Genomic DNA, 18,084 nt, shown 5'->3' with positions numbered 1-18,084 from the left:
TGTATACAAAAAAAAATTCTATTCAAGAGTGCGTTATTTCAATATATGGCGACTACGGCAAAGCCGCACCGCCATTCGGAAGTGATCGGAACAGCGATCATTTTCCTCTTTATTTTGGTGTGCTTTTCCGCACCAAAACAACACTTAACAACATACTATATTAACTAAACGTATTAAATATTCGCTCGGAGGATGAATCGGAAGGATGGTCAAACAAGTGGGCGCAGGAATTATACAATCTCACAGCACGTAATAAAGGATCATTTAGAGCACGAGGACGTAAGGAACGGGTTGGAACATAGAAATGCAGGGATGAAAGAATGGTTTATGAATCCACCGCATTAGATATGAGCGAAGCAACAAACATTATTTGGGAAATGTGACGGCGTTTCTCCAATGAGTTCAGACCCAACAGATGGCATCTTTGCTCATAGTTCGGTAGGGTATCTGACGTCTAGCCGGGCATTTTGCTGACAATATACCGAGTAAATGATCTCTACACTCTTTCTATGCGGTCAATGGATGTATATGGGCTGGGACATCAAACAACAACACAGTATATTCCAAAATAGGTCTTACTAACGAACAATATAACCCTTTTAAACACAGAGGGTCGGATATGCGGATTGAAAAACGTTTTATCATATCGATTGTTTTACGAGCCTTATTAACGGTAACGTTATTGTGATCGATGTAAATTATGCTACAAATAATTTGTTTGGGATTAATAAGCACTTGGTTTTTATAGTAAAAATGACAAAAGTTCCTCAACAGATCACTACATTACATTTCACTTCGTATCAATAACCTTCGAAAAATACACAAAAATATGACAAACCCATTTTAGTGACCAGACCTGCCGAAATTGCGATCCTTGTTATTCCAATCACTCACCGCTTAAATCCCGCCAGAGTGTCGATATGCGAATGAGAGCGGTTCGACAGGACAGTAGTGATGAGTACTCCCAAGTGGAGCAGTGGATCCTATTATCACGAACACGAACTTATCAAACTGCTCTTCCAATCTGTATACGAAAAACTCCGGCTTAGATTTCCATTCTCCATCGCTTCAACAGACAGGTCGATATACTTGGTGATTCGCGTACTTAGCAATCTTCAGCAGTGCTAAGTCACTTTCCGGTCGACCTGCTCTATAACTGGGTGATACGTACACATCCGAGATAGCTGCACGCTCACCACTTTCGGAAATAACAAACTTTGGATAACCTTTGCTCGACTTGACACAGGAAGCCGCCGTTAGAAGATATTGATAGTCGATCAGTGTCGCTCCACAGTCGTTCGAGGGACTGTCTGATTCCTTCCATAAAAGACCGAAGCGACTCTTGGTGTAGAAGGTATTATATGCTACGTTTATAGTTTCTTTGGGCCTTCCGATGCAGAACGATTCCAAGGTACAATCTGGTTTAGAAGAATTGAGGTGTAGTAAAATTAGAGACAGCATCCGAACTGTTAGCGTTAACTTACCTCTATAACCCAAAGACAGATTTGTCGTTCGTTGAATCCACTCGACATACTCGCTCACTTTACTGTACACCCCGGTCGATCCAGCTGTACAGGGAGTTCCGAACGAAACTACACCAGTTACCAGCGGTATCAACGCACCACCGACATTAAACAGCTTAACACCGATCGGACCTCCGAAATCACCCTCGCATGTGTCCATACCACTGCCAGCCGCACAGAATTGATCCTCTCGAAAGTTGCAAACTCGTCATCTGGACCGAAACCGTATCTGGACGAAGACTGCAAAAAGGTGTTAAATATAAATAGTGAAGACTTCCTACCGATTTCTCGTATTTCTCCAACAGCGTCTCCATCCGGGCACAGTGTGCCGCAGTCAATACGAACTGTTTGCTGATCAAGGTGCCACCGCAGAGGTAATCAATTTTACCACTGGCACGCGTCCAGCCGATCGCCACCTGCAAGGTCAGGTGGTGTCAATGTCACACAGAAACAAGTTTGTAGCCAAACCTTACCATATGCTGGAACTCGCCGCGAAGAGCTCTAAAGCCACCAAATGCACCGTAGAAGCCGGTGTAATCATGTAACATCCGAATATAATCGTTTTGCAAAGTCTGCAAAATGTGCCATAAATGATTATCGAATTGCTCTCTATAAACCAACTATTATTGTCTTACCCTTCATTGAAGTACGATCAATGTATTCCGATGGAGGAACATCGTAGAATGATTGCATTTGCACGTCCGCAATGGTTCGAAACAGCAACACTAGCTGAAGGCCAAAACCCCTCATTCCCCAAAACAAGTTCATTGTGAAAGAGTTTTCTAAGGGACCACCTTAAACGCAAATTGTTGTTCAGTCGTGTGCCCGACTACAACTGATTCAATGTATAATCGTGTCGTCAAGATCAAGTGAGAAGTTTGGCATCAGATGACGCATTGCGTGTCTCACGAAACAGGTTTTACCTGTTGGCCAGACACGAATTGTCTCGTCTCCTCATTCATAATCTTCACAATAACAAAAACACACACAAGTTGAAAGCTTAAACGCAACAAACGTAGACAATTCGTGAATCATTTCGGGGAAGCTGTCATACACGCTTGATTGACGAACTCAACTATTTGCTATTTTATTACGATTGTTTTACCTTAACTTATCGCTAAATACAAGCCTCTCATTCAACTGTTTAAAGATGATCGATTCCAACCATTGCCTATGAGGTGCCAAACTGGTAAAGATCACATCGCTTCCGCAGCCCTGCGTCAAACGGGAAACAATACCATGTACCTTGAACTGTTCATCGTAGTATTTCGTCATTACTGGACCTCCATAGTCAACCTAGAAGATTTAGATTGAAATAGTACAATTAGTTTGGTTTACAATTTAAAACAATGCAAAACAATCATTACCTCACACAATCCTGGTACCAGTGTCCGATCGTTACTGATACATTTCAAATCGTTGTGAGCAACATTTTCCCCTACACTGCAGTCGTAACCATCAACGTCGTATTGTACAGAACTTTTCACGCTGATGTTGAATTCTTCCACGTAGCTTCGCATTTGCGGTACCGATGCTCCAGCCAGAAGATTGACTTGTCTCCAGTCACCATGCCTCTCCTCTGACCATAAACAAACCGGATACAATTCATCTAAATTTGCATACTTTAGTAGCTTTATAATAGCGATATCGAAGTAAGGTTGTCCCTTTGTGAACCGTGGATGAACAAACACTTCTTCTATAGCAGCACGATCACTGTCAGAGCTAGAGGCTACGTATGTTGGAGGTCCTTTGCTGAAAGTTACACAGTCTGCCGACGTAACAACAAACTGATAGTCAATCAAGAGTCCACCACACTGATAGACGTCCGTTTCGGTCTCCTTCCACAACAGTCCAACGCGACTGTTTGTCCATTTCGGCTCAATCGTAGGAGATATGAAAGGGTTGAATTTACGATCGCAAACGTTCACTCCAGTACAAACTATGAAAAAAAAAGATACAATATGCCAAAGATGTCATTCGGACGAGCTTTCATCCGTTGAAAACTCACCCTCGTAGCTAAGCGACTGATTTACTTCCTTCTCGATCCAATCTAGGTACGAGCTAACCCTTGTGTACACTCCTGTCGACCCATCAGTGCAAGGAGTTCCAAACGATACCACACCTACCACAAGGGGGAAGGTGTTGCCGAACAAATCGTGTCGATCCGTTTGTAGTGGGCCTCCCGAGTCGCCTTCACATGTGTCCATGGTTTCACTATGCGCACACAGCTGATCATCACGCAAGCCTTCCGGCATTTGACGTCGATTGGTCGGTATCCGCTTAGCACATATCGTCGCGTCTAGCGCCTGTAATTTCACCTTCTGCAGGGTTGGGCTTAGCTTTTCTCCAAACCCAAGAGCACCAAAACCCACCGCGTCCAGCAGGTCTCCAGGAGCTTCCAGTTCACGCCATACGCACGCTACACAAATGGCACCTTTTGGTATAACTTTTTTCTCGAGTTCTACAACTGCAATGTCGTAATACTTTCTCGATTCTCGATACTGCGGATGTTTGATGAAGCGTGCGATCGGAATTTGTTGTGCCGTTTTGTCATCATCCGTGCTAGCGAGATCTGTGTCTCCCAATCGTACTGTATCCGGTGGTAGGCTTTAAATAAAAAGCATGAAATAGTTCTTGTTGATCTAAAAGACGATTTCAGCGACATTACTTACTAGTTAATGTCTTGTGAACAATGTGCGGCTGTTAAAACGAATCTCCAAGTTATTAAACTACCTCCACAAAGGTAATCAATCGTTGCTCCTGATCTGGTCCAACCGATCGCGGCTATATGTTGAAACTCTCCCTTATAGGCTCGTTCCCCACCATACGCTGTAATGCGTTCACTAATCTCTATATTCGTTACCCTGCTATGTAATTTTCTCTCACTTTCATGTTGATCGTAGCTCGTAACGAAACGTATCTCACAGTCTGTGACATTAAAAACTCTTAGAAAACGTCGCGTAAAACTACTCAAATATTGTTAATATTTACCATCAAAGCTGTTTCCTTCGGTGTAATTTATAGGAGGTTGATCTAAAAAATGTTGTCCCAAAGCTATACTTGCTAACGTGAGCACGACTGTTAATTGTGTAAGCATTTTGCACATCGTAGCAGAAACTTAGTTGGTTGTCTGATTGGAAAGAAGTGTCTCACTGTACTGACGGGCTCGGGTTGACGATCAGTTGATGAAAGCCATCGAATCATTCCGATAACGCTAAGAACCGCTGCATCAAACATACACACAAACTCTTCATGCACAAGCAATGCTTATTATTTTGCAAAACAATCGATGCATGTACAACGCCGATTAGCGTGAGCTGCTCTTCCATTCATCTATCAATTACTCATCGCTTGTTATGGAAGCAAATTGTTTCTTGCAGATTAAAGATTGTTTTGAAAAAAAAGTCTTGCATCCTTGCCCTAAAAACTGTATGGCGGTACCATGCATAGAACTGACTATCCTACAATGAAGTCATCGATAAGACACTGATAGCCAAGCCCATGAATAATATAGGAAGGCCCTGACCGACAACGGTTGATGCGCCAAAGAAGAAGATGTACTAATGCACTTTTTAGAACCCGTAGATTATTTAAAGCACACTTTTAATACTGTGCTTAGGATGTCTACGTTTGACTCATTTAACGTCGAATCGATTCACCCTACGGACATTTAAATATAGATATTTGAGGGTTTTAACTTGTTTGGATAACCAATGATTTTCTTTTTCCATCACTAGCTAATTAACCCGGATCACACGGATACATGACTGCACAAACTTTTTGTTTTGGTTAAAAATAGAATGATAAGCAAACCGCAGAGTATAACAACAATTTCCAAAATATTATCCCAATTCTTTGTTTCCTTTTATCTGTCGTAATCAATTTTGGAGGTCTAGATCTTGAGTAGTATTTTGTGTATCAGGGCATTGATCCATTCAAGATATGAGCCCATGACAGTCTTTTTTTATGATTGTATAAAAAAAATAATATTTCTATTCAAGAGTGCTTTATTTCAACATGTGGCGACTACGGCACAGACACACCCCCATTCGGAAGTGATCGGAACAGCGATCAGATGCTTTTGTCCCGAAAAAGATGTAAATTATGCTACAAATAATTTATTTGGGAATAATAAGTACTTGCTTTGTATAGCAAAAATGACAAAAGTTCCTCAACAGATCACTACAATACATTTCACTTTGTATCAATAACTTCCGAAAAATACATAATCCAAACCAAAATATGACAAACCCATTTTAGTGACCAGACTTGCCAAAATTGCGATCCTTGTTATTCCAGTCACTCACCGCTGAAATCCCGCCAGAGTGTCGATATGCTAATGAGAGCGGTTTGGCAGGACAGAAGTGATGGGTACTCCGGACTGGAGCAGTGGATCCACTCCGACTCCATCTCAGAAAAACTGAATCCAACTCTGGATTAGAATTGGATTTGACGGATTTGTATCAGTTCCTAAGGTACCGTTTTGAGCAGTAACGAACACGAACTCATCAAACTGGTCTTCCAATCCGTTTGCGAAAAACTCCGGCTTAGATTTCCATTCTCCATCGCTTCAAAGATCCCATAAACAGACAGGTCGATAAATCTGATGATTCGCGCACTGAGCTATCATCAGCAGTGCTAAGTCACTTTCCGGTCGACCTGCTCTATAAACGGGCGATATGTATACATCCGAGATAACTGCACTCGACGTACTATCTTGCTTTAATATACACCCGATCAATCCAGCTGTACAGGGAGTTCCGAACGAAACTACACCGTTTATAAGTGGTATCAGCGCACCACCGACATTAAACAGCTTCACACCGATCGGACCACCGGAATCACCCTCGCTAGTATCCATACCACTGCTAGCCGCACAGAATTGATCCTCCTGAAAGTTGCAAACTCGTCATCCTCGGTACTTCCCAGATCCGTATCGCCTAGTCGCACCGTATCTGGACGAAGACTGCAAAAAGGTGTTAAATATAAATAGTGAAGACTTCCTACCGATTTCTCGTATTTCTCCAACTCACTTGTCTCCATCCCAGGCACAGTGTGCCGCAGTCAATACGAACTGTTTGCTGATCAAGGTGCCACCGCAGAGGTAATCAATTTTACCACTGGCACGCGTCCAGCCGATCGCCACCTGCAAGGTCAGGTGGTGTCAATGTCACACAGAAACAAGTTTGTAGCCAAACCTTACCATATGCTGGAACTCGCCGCGAAGAGCTCTAAAGCCACCAAATGCACCGTAGAAGCCGGTGTAATCATGTAACATCCGAATATAATCGTTTTGCAAAGTCTGCAAAATGTGCCATAAATGATTATCGAATTGCTCTCTATAAACCAACTATTATTGTCTTACCCTTCATTGAAGTACGATCAATGTATTCCGATGGAGGAACATCGTAGAATGATTGCATTTGCACGTCCGCAATGGTTCGAAACAGCAACACTAGCTGAAGGCCAAAACCCCTCATTCCCCAAAACAAGTTCATTGTGAAAGAGTTTTCTAAGGGACCACCTTAAACGCAACTTGTTGTTCCGTCGTGTGCCCGACAACAACTGATTCAAAGTATAATCGTGTCGTCAAGATCAAGTGAGAAGTTTGGCATCAGATGACGCATTGCGTGTCTCATGAAACAGGTTTTACCTGCTAGCCAGACACGAATTATCTCATCTCCTCATTCATAATCTTCACAATAACAAAAACACAAACAAGTTGAAAGCTTAAACACAACGAACGTAAAACATTCGTGATTCATTTCGGGGAAGCTGTGATGCACGCATGATTGGTGAACTTAACTATTTGCTATTTTATTACGATTGTTTTACTCTCACTTATCGCTAAATACAAGCCTCTCATTCAACTGTTTAAAGATGATCGATTCCAACCATTGCCTATGAGGTGCCAATCTGGTGAAGATCACATTGCTTTCGCAGCCCTGCGTCAAACGGGATACAATACCATGTACCTTGAACTGTTCATCGTAGTATTTCGTCATTACTGGCCCTCCATAGTCAACCTAGAAGATTTAGATTGAAATAGTACAATCAGTTTGGTTTACAATTTAAAACAATGCAAAACAATCGTTACCTGGCACAATCCTGGCACCAGTGTCGGATCGTTACTGATGCATTTCAAATCGTTGTGAGCAACATTTTCCCCTACACTGCAGTCTTTACCATGAACGTAGTACTGTACAAAACTTTTCACGCTGATATTGAATTCTTCCACGTAGCTTCGCATTTGCGGTACCGATGCTCCTGCCAGAAGATTGAATTGTCTCCAATCATCATGCCTCTCCTCTGACCATAAACAAGCCGGATACATTTCATCTAAATTTGCATACTTTCGTAGCTTTATAATGGCGATATCGAAGTAAGGTTGTCCCTTTATGAACCGTGGATGAACAAACACTTCTTCTATAGCAGCACGATCACTGTTAGAGCTAGAGGCTACGTATGTTGGAGGTCCTTTGTTAGAAGTTACACAGTCTGACGACGTAATAACAAACTGATAATCGATCAGGGATCCACCGCACTGATAGATGTCCGTTTCGGTTTCCTTCCACAACAGTCCAACGCGACTGTTTGTCCATTTCGGCTCAATCGTAGCAGATATGGAAGGGTTGAGTTTACGATCGCAAACGTTCACTCCAGTACAAACTATGAAAAAAAATTGATACAATATGCTGAAGATGTCATTCGGATGAGGTTTCATTCGTTGTAAACTCACCCTCGTAGCTAAGCGACTGATTTACTTCCTTCTCGATCCAATCTAGGTACGAGCTAACCCTTGTGTACACTCCTGTCGACCCATCAGTGCAAGGAGTTCCAAACGATACCACACCTACCACAAGTGGGAAGGTGTTGCCGAACAAATCGTGTCGATCCGTTTGTAGTGGGCCTCCCGAGTCGCCTTCACATGTGTCCATGGTTTCACTATGCGCACACAACTGATCGTCACGCAAGCCTTCCGGCATTTGACGTCGATTCGTTGGTAAACGGTCAGCACATATCGACGCGTCTACGGCCTGTAATTTTACCTTTTGCAGGGTTGGGCTTAACTTTTCTCCAAACCCAAGAGCACCAAATCCCACCGCGTCCAGCAAATCTCCCGGAGCTTCCAGTTCACGCCATACGCACGCTACACAAATTGCGCTGTTTGGTATAACGTTTTTCTCGAGTTCTACAACTGCAATATCGTAGTACTTTCTTGACTCTCGATACTGTGGATGTTTGATGAAGCGTGCGATCGGAATTTGTTGTGCCGATTCGTCATCATCCGTGCTAGCGAGATCTGTGTCTCCCAATCGTACTGTATCCGGTGGAAGGCTTCAATTCAAAAGCATAGCGTATTTGTGATGGATCTCAAAGATGTCAACAACCACTCTACTTACTTGTTTGAGTCAACTGAACAATGAGAAGCTGTTAAAACGAATCTCCAAGTTATTAAACTGCCCCCGCAAAGGTAATCGATTGTTGCTCCTGATCTGGTCCAACCGATCGCGGCCATGTGTTGAAACTCTCCTTTATAGGCTCGTTCCCCACCGTACGATTCAATATGACTGGATTCATCTACCTTTGTAGCTGGGAAGCGTAGCTCACAATCTGTAAGAATAAAACATTAGCCACTCAGATAGACCAATACAGATATTAAACCAATAGTTACCTTCAAAACTCTTTCCTGTAGTGTAATTTACGGGTGGATTATCTAAAAAATCTGATCCCCGGGCTAAACTTGCTATCGATAGCAAAGTTGGTAATAGATCCAACATCGTCATAAGCGTAAACGAAATCTCTTGAATCTTTACACTCTGAGGTGTATCACTTTACTGACGAGTCGCGACCAATTCATGCAATCGATAACCTCACCGTTAACGGTAGAAACCGGTTCACCAACACACACGCACACACACACACACACAAGCTGTTCGCGTACAAGTGATTCGTTTTGTTTTACAAAACAATCACTGCATCTACGGCAGTGGTTTCCAACCTATGATTTGCGGACCACTTGTGGTCCGTGGTGTAAACAGACGTGGTCCGCGGAGAAATTTATTTTACGTCAACAGGAATGTCTAGAAAAATAATTAAACATTAGCGATGGGCGGGTCGATCTGAACGACCTGACCCGGAATCATTCGGTTGGACAAGTAGTTTCAGTAGGTGCTACGATTCCGATAGCTGCAAGAAAGCATAATCAGCACAACGAGCGCATACCGAGCGAATCTAAATGCTCGATAAACAACACTGTTCACGTGTAAAATATTGCGTTCTGAAGCGTTTTTTTGTGAAGATGCGAAATTAACTCGAGCTCGATCTGTTAACATTGAGCTTTTCTAAAATTATGATGTACGCTCAGGGGAAAAAATTGTTTCACTAATTCTTCTTCTTCTTCTTCTTTTGGCACAACAACAACCGCTGCTGGTCAAGGCCTGCCTGTACCCACCAGTGAAGTGGGCTTGGCTTTCAGTGACTTATTGTTACCATAGCAGGATGGTCAGTCCTACGTATGGGAGCACGGTCTATTCAGGGCTTGCACCCATAACGGGCATGTTATTAAGTCGTTCGATTTGACGACTGTACCTCCAGACCGGCCCAATTAAATCACTCGAATCAATCACTAATTAAAATTGTTTAATATAAAACTATTTCCAGGAGGAAAATGGTCGTCTAACCCCATATTTTTTATCCTTTGCATTGACTTGTAACGATGGCAATAAATCTTGGGAACGATCCAAAGATGTATGAGACTCTGAGAATTAATCGTAAAATGAAAAAAATAATGGGGAAATTAAAAATAAAAATCATGGAAACCCTTTAAAGTTTATAGACCAACCTAAAAAGACCAGACGGAGATCGAAGCTTATTCGATTCGATAAACATATACTAAAGAATAAGCAAGAAGAGGTCATGAGAATAAGTTTCGTACGACTAGAAAATGAGTCTGGAGATCATTAGCCTTATGATGGAGCCCTGGACATGTTTCGATTCAGCGTAGTTTTTTTTTACAATTTCTCATTTCTACCATGTTACACACTTTGACGTCTGCTTGTTGTTACATTATGATTTGCAGTAACTTTGGTTAAAAAGTTCCTTTACAGAAAGATTAAATTTCCATGTTTATTAAAATAGAATAAGTTGAACCTAGGCAGACACTCGTAAGTAAACACATTTACAATTAGTTCCACACTCGATACGGATCTCATTTACCGAAGACTATTGCTTCTATCCATGGAATGTGTGGTGTTACATCGACCATAAACAGATTTGATCCACAGCTTCTACTTAACGGCGACACAACGCCATACATATGTACTGTTTTAGACGAATGTGTTCTGCCAATAACAGGTCCACCGTGATCCATCTGTAATGTATTTTAAAAAATAGCAATTTACAATCATTCTTTTGGCCTTCTTCTAAATCATACTCACCCAACATACTCCCGGCATTAGCGGTACCTTGTTGTGAAAGCACTGCAAATCTGTTCCCGATACCAGCTCCTCCTCACATCCCGAACCAGTGCGAGCAGTAACGAAAAGGGACTCACTAGACTCGCCAATAGGTTCCTCCAGTCCGTATGCACTAAACTCTGGAGAAAATTGATACTCTCCATCGCTTTGATGGTCCCATAAACAGACGGGCGGGTATACATTGTGATTAGCGTACTTGTCAATCTTCAGTAGTGCTATGTCATTTGTTGGTGAACTATAATTATGCGACACGTAAACATTTGAAATCGCTACACGTTCGCCACGCGTGGAAATGACAAACTTCGGGTGACCCTTGCTCGTCGTTACACAGGAAGCCGTAGTAAGAAGATACTGATAGTCGATCAATGTTGCTCCACACTCGTTCGGGGAGCCTTCGAACTCGTCCCACAGAAGACCAAACCGACTATTGGTTTTGAACAGGTTTATGTTCATGTTACTAGGCTCGCCAGGCTTTCTAAAACACTTTATTTCCTTGGTACAAGCTGAAAGGAATTTGAACGCTATAACAGAGCCGAAACCCAAGCGACCATGTAATCTAAGGATTTACCTCTATAACTCATTGACGTTTGTGTCATTTGTTCGATCCATTCCACGTACTCGCTTACTTTAGTATATACTCCAACCAAACCGGGAACACAGACTGTTCCGAACGAAACCACACCGTTAATCAGCGATACCATGGAACCACTCATGTCCACCCGTTTCACATCAACCGGACTACCGGAGTCACTCGCGCAAGTGGCCATATCCTTGCCAGCTACACAGAACTGATCCGCCCGAACACCCTGGGGGATCCTAGTTTTATTGGTAGTTAGTACTTTTTCACATTCTTCTTTCAATCTGTAGCTCAGCACAACACGTTGAAGAGTTGGACTCGGATCGTCGTTTAGATTCGTTACTCCAAATGCAATCGCTTCCATGGGACCAGAAGGTGACTCGCCCTCTTGCCATAAACATGCCGGACATACTGCTGGCGAAATCCATGCATTTTGTCCTAGCTCAATCAACGCCACATCGAAGTACTTGGTATAATTGTCATAGCTCGGATGTACTATTATATCACGAATCGCAATTTGCTGTGCATATCTGGCATCATGGGTACCCAACCGCACTGTATCCGGACGGAGGCTGTAAAATAGACATTAAACACAATTGTGTATTCGTTTATCTATTCATCCAGTCTTCGAGACAAGTCATATGTAAAAACGTTAATCATGCGTTTAGATCGATTTAAACCTTGAAAAAAACATGATTTATTTTCATTTGCTGTATTTTCTCAAATTTTGATTCGATTATGGCTCATCGTATACCAAAACAAAGGAAGTTAAATTATGTATATTAGCAACTCACCCACTTTCATCCTGTTTACAATGTGCCGCAGTCAGTATGAACTGTTCGCCGATCAAGCTACCACCACAGAGGTAATCAATTTTACCGCTGGCACGCGTCCAACCGACCAATGCCTACAATTTCAGATGAATTTAGTGTGCCATAAACCCAAACTAACCGTATAATTACCATATGTTGCAATTCGCCACGAAAAGCTCCACCAAATAAATGAGTCCAAAGTGGTCCAATAAATGGATCAATAGTCAAATTTGCACCTTCACTAAAACTTTTAATATAGTCAACAGGATCAAAATCTTTACCATCGAAACCTTCACCATTCGCACCAACACCAAAGCCTCCACTATTTATACCAGTGCCAAAATTTTCACCAATGGCTCCAGCTCCAAAGCCTCCACCAATTGTACCAGCACCAAAGCCTCCATCAATTCCACCCACACCAAAGCCTCCACCAATTCCACCAGCACCAAAGCCTCCACTATTTGCACCAGCACCAAAGCCTCCATCAATTGCACCAGCACCAAATCCCTCACTATTTGCACCAGCACCAAAGCCTCCATCAGTGGCTCCAGCACCAAAGCCTCCACCAATTCCACCAGCACCAAAACCTCCACCAATTATACCAGTTCCAAAGTTTCCGCCAAAGGCACCAACACCAAATCCTTCACTATTTGCACCAGCACTAAAGCCTCCATCAATTGCACCAGCACCAAAGCCTCCACCAATTCCACCAGCACCAAAGCCTCCATCAGTGGCTCCAGCACCAAAGCCTCCATCAATTGCACCGGCACCAACACCTTCACCAGTGGCTCCAGTATCAAAGCCTCCACCAATTCCACCAGCACCAAAGCCTCCACTATTTGCACCAGCACCAAAGCCTCCAGCAGTGGCTCCAGCACCAAATCCTCCACTATTTGCACCAGCTCCGAAGCCTCCATCAAATGCACCAGCACCAACACCTTCACCTGTGGCTCCAGCACCAAAGCCTCCACCATAGGCCCCAACACCAAAGCCTCCATCAGTAGCTCCGGCAACAAAACCTCCACCAGTTGCACCAGCACCAAAGCCTCCGTAAATTGCACCAGCACCAAAACCTCCATCAATGGCACCAGTGCCAGAACCAAAGCTTTCACCATTAGTAAATACTTCACCATTCTCATCGGCATCATAATCAATTGCACCAGCACCAAAACCTCCATAAATTGGACCAGCAACAAAAGCTTCACCGTAGAACCGCTTTGCACAGTCTGCAAAATATGTAATTATTTATAGCCGATGAATATTGTTTCTTCTCAAATGCCTTACCCTTCATTGAAGTACGCCCAATGTATTCCGGTGGAGGAACATCGAAAAACGAGTGCATTTGCACGTCCTTAATGGCACTAAAAACCATTATGAGCCGAAAAACAGAACATTTCACAGACTGGTTCATCTTGAAAAATGTTTCCCACATTCTACGAGGAAACCTCTAACGCGACTTGTTGTTCCGAGATCGATCAAACCAAAACTGAATCAAAGCTTTTATGAAACAGCAGTCGTACAGGACTCGTCTACGGAACATCGAAATTTGCATGTTTCACGAGACAGGTTTTACCTGTTAGACGTGCGAATTATTTCGGCATTTCGTGCTCTTTTCTACACGTGAATGAATTCTTAACACTCAAACACTTGCTTCATATCAACCTTGCCGAATCAACGGATTTTTGCAACTGAGAAATGTTTCATGAAACAGGTTTCAAACCTGTTCAACGTACACTTTCCTACAGGCAAAACAAAAAAAACACTTCTGAAACAATGGCACGCTAAATGTTGAAGATGTACGACATTTGCTGCAACAAACCAAAGTGGGTAGAAAGGAGGTGTCATCATTGGGAACAATTGGGCATCGAGGCTTTAGAAATAAGCACTAAACCAGGATCGACGGCAGTTGTCAAATGCGACGAATATTGCTGGTATTTGGATAGGATAAATGAATTGTTTTCGTTTAATAAACATTTTTTTAGCAATAAAAATTTGTATTTTGCATCCACATTCCATAAATCGGCATTTTACACGTTATAATGCAGCTGCTGCCTGTAAACAAATATCGACGGCTGTTGTCAAACTGAATCTCAAAATGGCAACATGCCAAGCGCTAAGAAGACACCTCCTCTTTATTCCACCTTGGCAACAAACAACACCACATTATCGTAACGAGTTCCGTTCGTCGTAGATTTATGACCTACGAATTTCAACAATCATCGAGTCTATGCGCAGTTGACTTTGCTCGAAGAAATCGAAATAACCTTCAAATTCTACCGTCAATATCAATAGCCTTCGAGTCTTTCACACTAACGTTTTTAGAAAGATAATTGTGATATCGTCATCAAAGCTTCAATATGGCCATCTTGTAATATGTAACGTTTTGCCTTCATTTACGTTCATTGTTGACTACTTGCTCCGATTGTGGAATGCAGGAAATCATGGACACAAAGAGTACTCGAATCTATAACACTAAAGATTATCTCGCTATATCTTTTCGCTTTTTGAGGGAAATGCAGCGCTTGGGGAAACCCCTTGCCAGCTAATCCGATATCGGTACCTGGATGAAAAGTGCTTAAAAAGCTTCCCATCTTTGTAGTTCGCGGGTAGCTTTGCTTCACGTTGTTAAGGTGCATTTTGACGTTACCTTACGCTTAAATCGTTGTTATTTAAAAAAAAGCTAATCAACATTGCTAAAACATTAAATTATATTCGCTTGATTTTCGTCTTAGTGAAAATTAAACTTTTGATTAAAATGGTCAAAATGAAACACGATTTATTTCATTCTTTAAAAAAAACATTGAGCCTGTAATGCGCTCTCGATGGCCGTGTGGCTCGCTGGCTGTAGTTTTGGTTCTCCTGCTGTAAAATACACTAAATATATAATTTAGGGTCACGCTCCTAAATTGCAGTTTCCTCTGTCTCTTTTGCTGTTTTCTTGCCTTTATATGGGTGCAGAGCATCCCCCTTTTACGATAATGTTGAAGATAGACTGGAGTGTTATCGGCTCTATTCCAGCATTATAAACATTATGATCTTTTATTTAAAAGCGCCCATCGATGCTTAGGAAGATTTTATTTGCTGACTAAAGAGGCTGTCGTTTATAGCAGTCAAGTGGTTGAATCATGCAATTAGGAAGATTACGATATTGTCACGACGTTTCGCTCACAAAGAACATGTTTTATAGTTTAGTTTATGCTATTTTTTATGCTATTGCTATTATATTAGTTTATGTCAAGCTAGAAATGTTTGATCTTTACTTATCACTAAATACAAGCCTCTCATGCAATTGTTTAAAGATGATCGATTCCAACCATAGCCGATGGGGTATCAAACTGGTAAAGATCATTTTTTCTCCACAACCTTGCGTCAAACGAGACACAATACCATGTACCTTAAACTGTTTGTCAACATATTTCGTCATTACTGGTCCTCCATAGTCAACCTAGAAAATTTAGTTTTAAATTTAGCATTATTTAAAATCAGTGTCTTTTACATTTCAACAAAACCAGCAAACAATATTCCTTACCTGACACAATCCTGGTATAAAGGCATCACTGTTACTGATGCAGTTGAGATCGTTGTGAGCAACATTTTCCCCTACACTGCAGTCTTGACCATGAGCATAGTATTGCCCAAAGCCTTTCGTAGTTATATTGAATACCGTCACGTAACTTTGTCTCTGCAACAACGTTGCTCCTGCCAGAAGGCTGACTTGTCTCCAGTCACCATGCTTTTGCTCTGTCCATGGGCAGACCGGATACATTTCATCTAAATTTGCATACTTTCGTAGCTTTATAATGGCGATATCGAAGTAAGGTTGTCCCTGTGTGAACCGTGGATGAACAAACACTTCTTCTATAGCAGCACGATCACTGTTAGAGCTAGAGGCTACGTATGTTGGAGGTCCTTTGTTAGAAGTAATACAGTCTGCCGACGTGATAACAAACTGATAATCGATCAGGAGTCCACCACACTGATAGATGTCTGTTTCGTTTTCCTTCCACAACAGTCCAACGCGACTGTTTGTCCATTGCGGCTCAAACAAAACAGCTACAGATCGGTTAAATTTCCGATCGCAAACGTTCACCCCGGTGCAAACTGTGAGAAAATGATACACTGTGTAGCTTTCTGTTATTCGATTGAACTCTTAGCCGTAGTAAACTCACCCTCGTAGCTAAGCGACTGATTTACTTCCTTCTCAATCCAATCCAGGTACGAGCTGACTCTCGTGTACACTCCAGTAGAACCCTCTACACAGGGTGTTCCAAACGATACCACACCTACTATAAATGAAAAGATGTTACCGAGCAAATCGTACCGGAGCGTTTGCAGTGGGCCACCCGAGTCGCCTTCACATGTGTCCATGGTTTCACTTCGCGCACACAGCTGATCGTCTCGCAAGCCTTCCGGCATTTGACGTCGATTGGTTGGTATCCACTTAGCACATATCGACGCGTCTAGGGCCTGTAATTTTACCTTCTGCAGAATTGGGCTCAACTCTCTTCCTAATCCAAGAGCACCAAAACCCACCGCGACCAGCAGGTCTCCAGGAGCTTCTAGTTCACGCCACACACACGCTACACAAATGGCACTGTTTGGTATAACGTTTTTCTCAAGTTCTACAACTGCAATGTCGTAGTACCTTCTCGACTCTCGATACTGCGGATGTTTGATGAAGCGTGCAATCGGAATTTGTTGTGCTGATTCGTCATCATCCGTGCTAGCGAGATCTGTGTCTCCCAATCGTACTGTATCCGGTGGTAGGCTTTAAATAAAAAGCATAAAATAGTTCTTGTTGATCTAAAAGACGATTTCAGCGACATTACTTACTAGTTAATGTCTTGTGAACAATGTGCGGCTGTTAAAACGAATCTCCAAGTTATTAAACTACCCCCACAAAGGTAATCGATCGTTGCTCCTGATCTGGTCCAACCGATCGCGGCCATGTGTTGAAACTCTCCCTTATAGGCTCGTTCCCCACCGTACGCTACAATGAGATCCATCTCTATATTCGTTACCCAGCTATGTAATTTTCTCTCGCTCTCATGTTGATCGTAGCTCGTAACGAAACGTAGCTCACAGTCTGTAATATTAAAAACTCTTAGAAAGCGCCGCGTAAAACTACTCAAATGTCATCTATATTTACCTTCAAAGTTTTTTCCTTCGGTGTAATTTATAGGAGGTTGTTCTAAAAAATGTTGTCCCAAAGCTATACTTGCTATCATGAGCACGACTGTTAAATGTGTGAATATGTTGCGCATTGTAGCCGTACTTAGTTGACTGATCGGAAAGAAGTGTCTCACTATACTGACGAGTTCAGTTGATGATCACTTGCGGAAGACCATCGCCCCTCACCGATAACCCTAGGGCTTGGTGTAACAAACACGCACACACAAGCTCCTCATGCACAAGTAATGCTTAATAGTTTGCAAAACAATCGTTGCAAGTAACTGTGCAACCAGACATTCCGCCAAATATCGTTGCGCCGTGAAGCATGATTACATGGCGTTACACCATGTGTGGGGTGCGTGAAAAATTTGGCATTTCATCAAACGCCTCCTAAGTGATTACAGTTGGGTACAGACTTTTGTGCGTCAAATCTTTCAGCCATGTTGATTTGTTGTTATTTATTCACGCTTCACGGTGTGTATGTCTGGGCACACAGTAACACAACAGTGTATGCGCAACTA

At 42.4% G+C, this 18,084-nt stretch overlaps 5 protein-coding genes across 5 annotated transcripts; all 5 read right to left on the bottom strand.

Annotated features, from left to right (window-relative positions):
- Positions 1 to 29: 29 nt before the first annotated feature.
- LOC120901205 lies at positions 30 to 2,470 on the bottom strand. Its single transcript, XM_040308912.1, has 6 exons — positions 2,159 to 2,470; positions 1,997 to 2,095; positions 1,805 to 1,939; positions 1,485 to 1,710; positions 1,172 to 1,418; positions 30 to 1,024 (listed from the first exon to the last, which is right to left on the bottom strand). Exons 2-6 carry the CDS (start codon positions 2,069 to 2,071, stop codon positions 898 to 900), a joined length of 810 nt encoding a protein of 269 aa, XP_040164846.1. The 5' UTR covers positions 2,072 to 2,095; positions 2,159 to 2,470; the 3' UTR covers positions 30 to 897.
- A 111-nt stretch (positions 2,471 to 2,581) lies between these two features.
- On the bottom strand, positions 2,582 to 7,180 carry LOC120901204 (serine protease svh-1-like). The gene is made up of 10 exons (XM_040308911.1): positions 6,889 to 7,180; positions 6,727 to 6,825; positions 6,557 to 6,669; positions 6,346 to 6,489; positions 5,831 to 5,955; positions 4,515 to 4,640; positions 4,196 to 4,451; positions 3,532 to 4,130; positions 2,891 to 3,462; positions 2,582 to 2,819 (listed from the first exon to the last, which is right to left on the bottom strand). The coding sequence occupies exons 2-10, from the start codon at positions 6,799 to 6,801 to the stop codon at positions 2,625 to 2,627; spliced, it is 2,205 nt and encodes a 734-aa protein (XP_040164845.1). The 5' UTR covers positions 6,802 to 6,825; positions 6,889 to 7,180; the 3' UTR covers positions 2,582 to 2,624.
- Positions 7,181 to 7,315: 135 nt separating this feature from the next.
- LOC120899948 (acrosin-like) lies at positions 7,316 to 9,374 on the bottom strand. Its single transcript, XM_040306345.1, has 5 exons — positions 9,199 to 9,374; positions 8,927 to 9,137; positions 8,263 to 8,861; positions 7,621 to 8,192; positions 7,316 to 7,549 (listed from the first exon to the last, which is right to left on the bottom strand). The coding sequence occupies exons 1-5, from the start codon at positions 9,308 to 9,310 to the stop codon at positions 7,361 to 7,363; spliced, it is 1,683 nt and encodes a 560-aa protein (XP_040162279.1). The 5' UTR covers positions 9,311 to 9,374; the 3' UTR covers positions 7,316 to 7,360.
- Positions 9,375 to 10,323: 949 nt separating this feature from the next.
- On the bottom strand, positions 10,324 to 14,138 carry LOC120899945 (polyserase-2-like). The gene is made up of 6 exons (XM_040306341.1): positions 13,676 to 14,138; positions 12,542 to 13,617; positions 12,374 to 12,486; positions 11,571 to 12,151; positions 10,964 to 11,505; positions 10,324 to 10,896 (listed from the first exon to the last, which is right to left on the bottom strand). Exons 1-6 carry the CDS (start codon positions 13,821 to 13,823, stop codon positions 10,735 to 10,737), a joined length of 2,622 nt encoding a protein of 873 aa, XP_040162275.1. The 5' UTR covers positions 13,824 to 14,138; the 3' UTR covers positions 10,324 to 10,734.
- Positions 14,139 to 15,141: 1,003 nt separating this feature from the next.
- On the bottom strand, positions 15,142 to 17,710 carry LOC120899947 (serine protease easter-like). Its single transcript, XM_040306344.1, has 5 exons — positions 17,541 to 17,710; positions 17,225 to 17,477; positions 16,561 to 17,159; positions 15,921 to 16,492; positions 15,142 to 15,836 (listed from the first exon to the last, which is right to left on the bottom strand). Exons 1-5 carry the CDS (start codon positions 17,653 to 17,655, stop codon positions 15,648 to 15,650), a joined length of 1,728 nt encoding a protein of 575 aa, XP_040162278.1. The 5' UTR covers positions 17,656 to 17,710; the 3' UTR covers positions 15,142 to 15,647.
- Positions 17,711 to 18,084: the final 374 nt, after the last annotated feature.

This window comes from Anopheles arabiensis, chromosome 3 (genome assembly GCF_016920715.1).
Source record: "Anopheles arabiensis isolate DONGOLA chromosome 3, AaraD3, whole genome shotgun sequence".
Taxonomy (NCBI): Eukaryota; Metazoa; Arthropoda; class Insecta; order Diptera; family Culicidae; genus Anopheles; species Anopheles arabiensis.
This window is presented reverse-complemented; position numbering and strand designations above follow the sequence as displayed.